General features: G+C 50.4%; 1 protein-coding gene across 4 annotated transcripts in view; it reads right to left on the bottom strand.

The window, feature by feature from the left end:
* The window catches only part of frem1b (Fras1 related extracellular matrix 1b), a 39,024-nt gene that overhangs the window by 18,870 nt on the left and 18,633 nt on the right, over positions 1 to 1,521 (bottom strand). For all 4 annotated transcript variants that reach the window (XM_005732419.1, XM_013910654.1, XM_013910656.1 and 1 more), the window contains 2 exons: positions 1,241 to 1,493; positions 829 to 1,023 (listed from right to left, as the gene is read on the bottom strand). In XM_005732419.1, coding sequence (XP_005732476.1) covers positions 829 to 1,023; positions 1,241 to 1,493 — 448 coding nt within the window. The remainder of the gene's footprint in view (positions 1 to 828; positions 1,024 to 1,240; positions 1,494 to 1,521) is intronic.

Raw genomic sequence — 1,521 nt, 5'->3', positions numbered from 1 at the left:
GTCTGTGACCGAAAATCAACCCAAAGAACATCTTCAGGATTAAAACAGAGAAAATGGAGACAATGCACAGATGATGTCTCTACTGTGGAGGAGATCAGCCTTCCACACACACACACACACACACACACACACACACACACACACACACACACACACACGCTCTCTCTCCTGGGATGGATGATCATTCTCACTGCTCACAGCCAAAAACAGGGATTGAAGAGCTCCATGGTTATCAATGGAGACCAGTGACCACTGGGACACACACTGGGAAGACTGGGAGACGGTGTATGTGTGTGTGAGAGATGTTAGCCCCCCCTTGCCCCTCCCATTACAGAGTGTGTGTTGGACTGATAGGTAACGGTGTGTTGTTGGTTAGAGAGGATTAAGCACACACATGCGCATACGCACACACGGAGCCTTTCAGTGGGAATGAAAGCACACACTTCCCCACAGTTCACAGATGTAAACGCAAACACAACATTGAAAGGACATTGTGTGAACGCCGTGTGTCAGCTTCACTAAAATCTGGCCAATCCTGAAGGAGATCCGTGAGCGAACATCAGCACAGTTTTTTAATGGTTTTTGTTATTTTTGACATTCCTTTATTTCTGCAGTTTAAATAACCACAAACCTGTTTCCTGTTTGCAATAAAGTAGTTTGATAACAGTTTGAGTTTTTTGTGGCTCTGGTGCTGTTACAGAGGAAAGTTAAGGGCTTCTCTCTGATTGGTTCACTCACACAGATCCAACAGGTGCATCCACGTGACATCGTGAATGAGGCTGTTGTATGAACTGTACACATGGTTTTTGTGAATTTGATGAATCTTACCCAGAGTGACAGCAGGGACTTTATCGTTGACAGGAAGAACTGTGATGTTCAGATCGTAAACAGGAAGTGTACCATGGAGAGGAACAGGAGGGGGCAGGGCTTCCCCGTGGCAGCAGCTGTCCGGCCCTCTGGCCTCACTGTCGGAGATGATGAGGGTGACCGTGTCGAACACCGGCTCAGGTCCGATCTCCCCGCCTTAAACAGAACAGCATGTCCACAACAAACGTTTCTAAAGAACTGCTTTCGTTTCATTGTATTTCATTTATGAATGCACTACGGGTTAGTTTCTGCTTTCAAACCTACTTCATAACCCATTCAAACTTTTTCCAGAGTTCAGCCAAGGCTGGTTCCCTTCCTGCGGAAGGAACACACATTTTTCCTACGTGCCGTGAACGCAGCCTGGCCTGCTCACCTGTGTGGGTATAGTAGATGTGACCCTGCAGGACGTCCTGCTGGGAGAACTTGTCCACAGTCACGCCGGCTCGCTGCAGCTCTCCCCTGCTCGGTCTCCGGGCGAGCATGTAGGTCAGCGCGGAGTCGTCGCTGTCCCGGTCGGTGGCCGACAGGTAGTCCACCGTCACCTGGACACGTCCCCCTTCCTCGCAGCTCAGCCCCCCTTGCAGACGGGCGCCCAGCTGAGGAGGCTCGTCGTTCATCGGCAGCACCTGAGGACGGGGGGGTGGGTTACATTTC

The sequence above is a fragment of the Pundamilia nyererei genome, unplaced genomic scaffold, assembly GCF_000239375.1.
Source record: "Pundamilia nyererei isolate P.nyererei 1_Seehausen unplaced genomic scaffold, PunNye1.0 scaffold00046, whole genome shotgun sequence".
Classification (NCBI taxonomy): domain Eukaryota; kingdom Metazoa; phylum Chordata; class Actinopteri; order Cichliformes; family Cichlidae; genus Pundamilia; species Pundamilia nyererei.
Note: the sequence above shows the minus strand (reverse complement) of the source record. Positions and strands in the feature narration are given on the sequence as shown.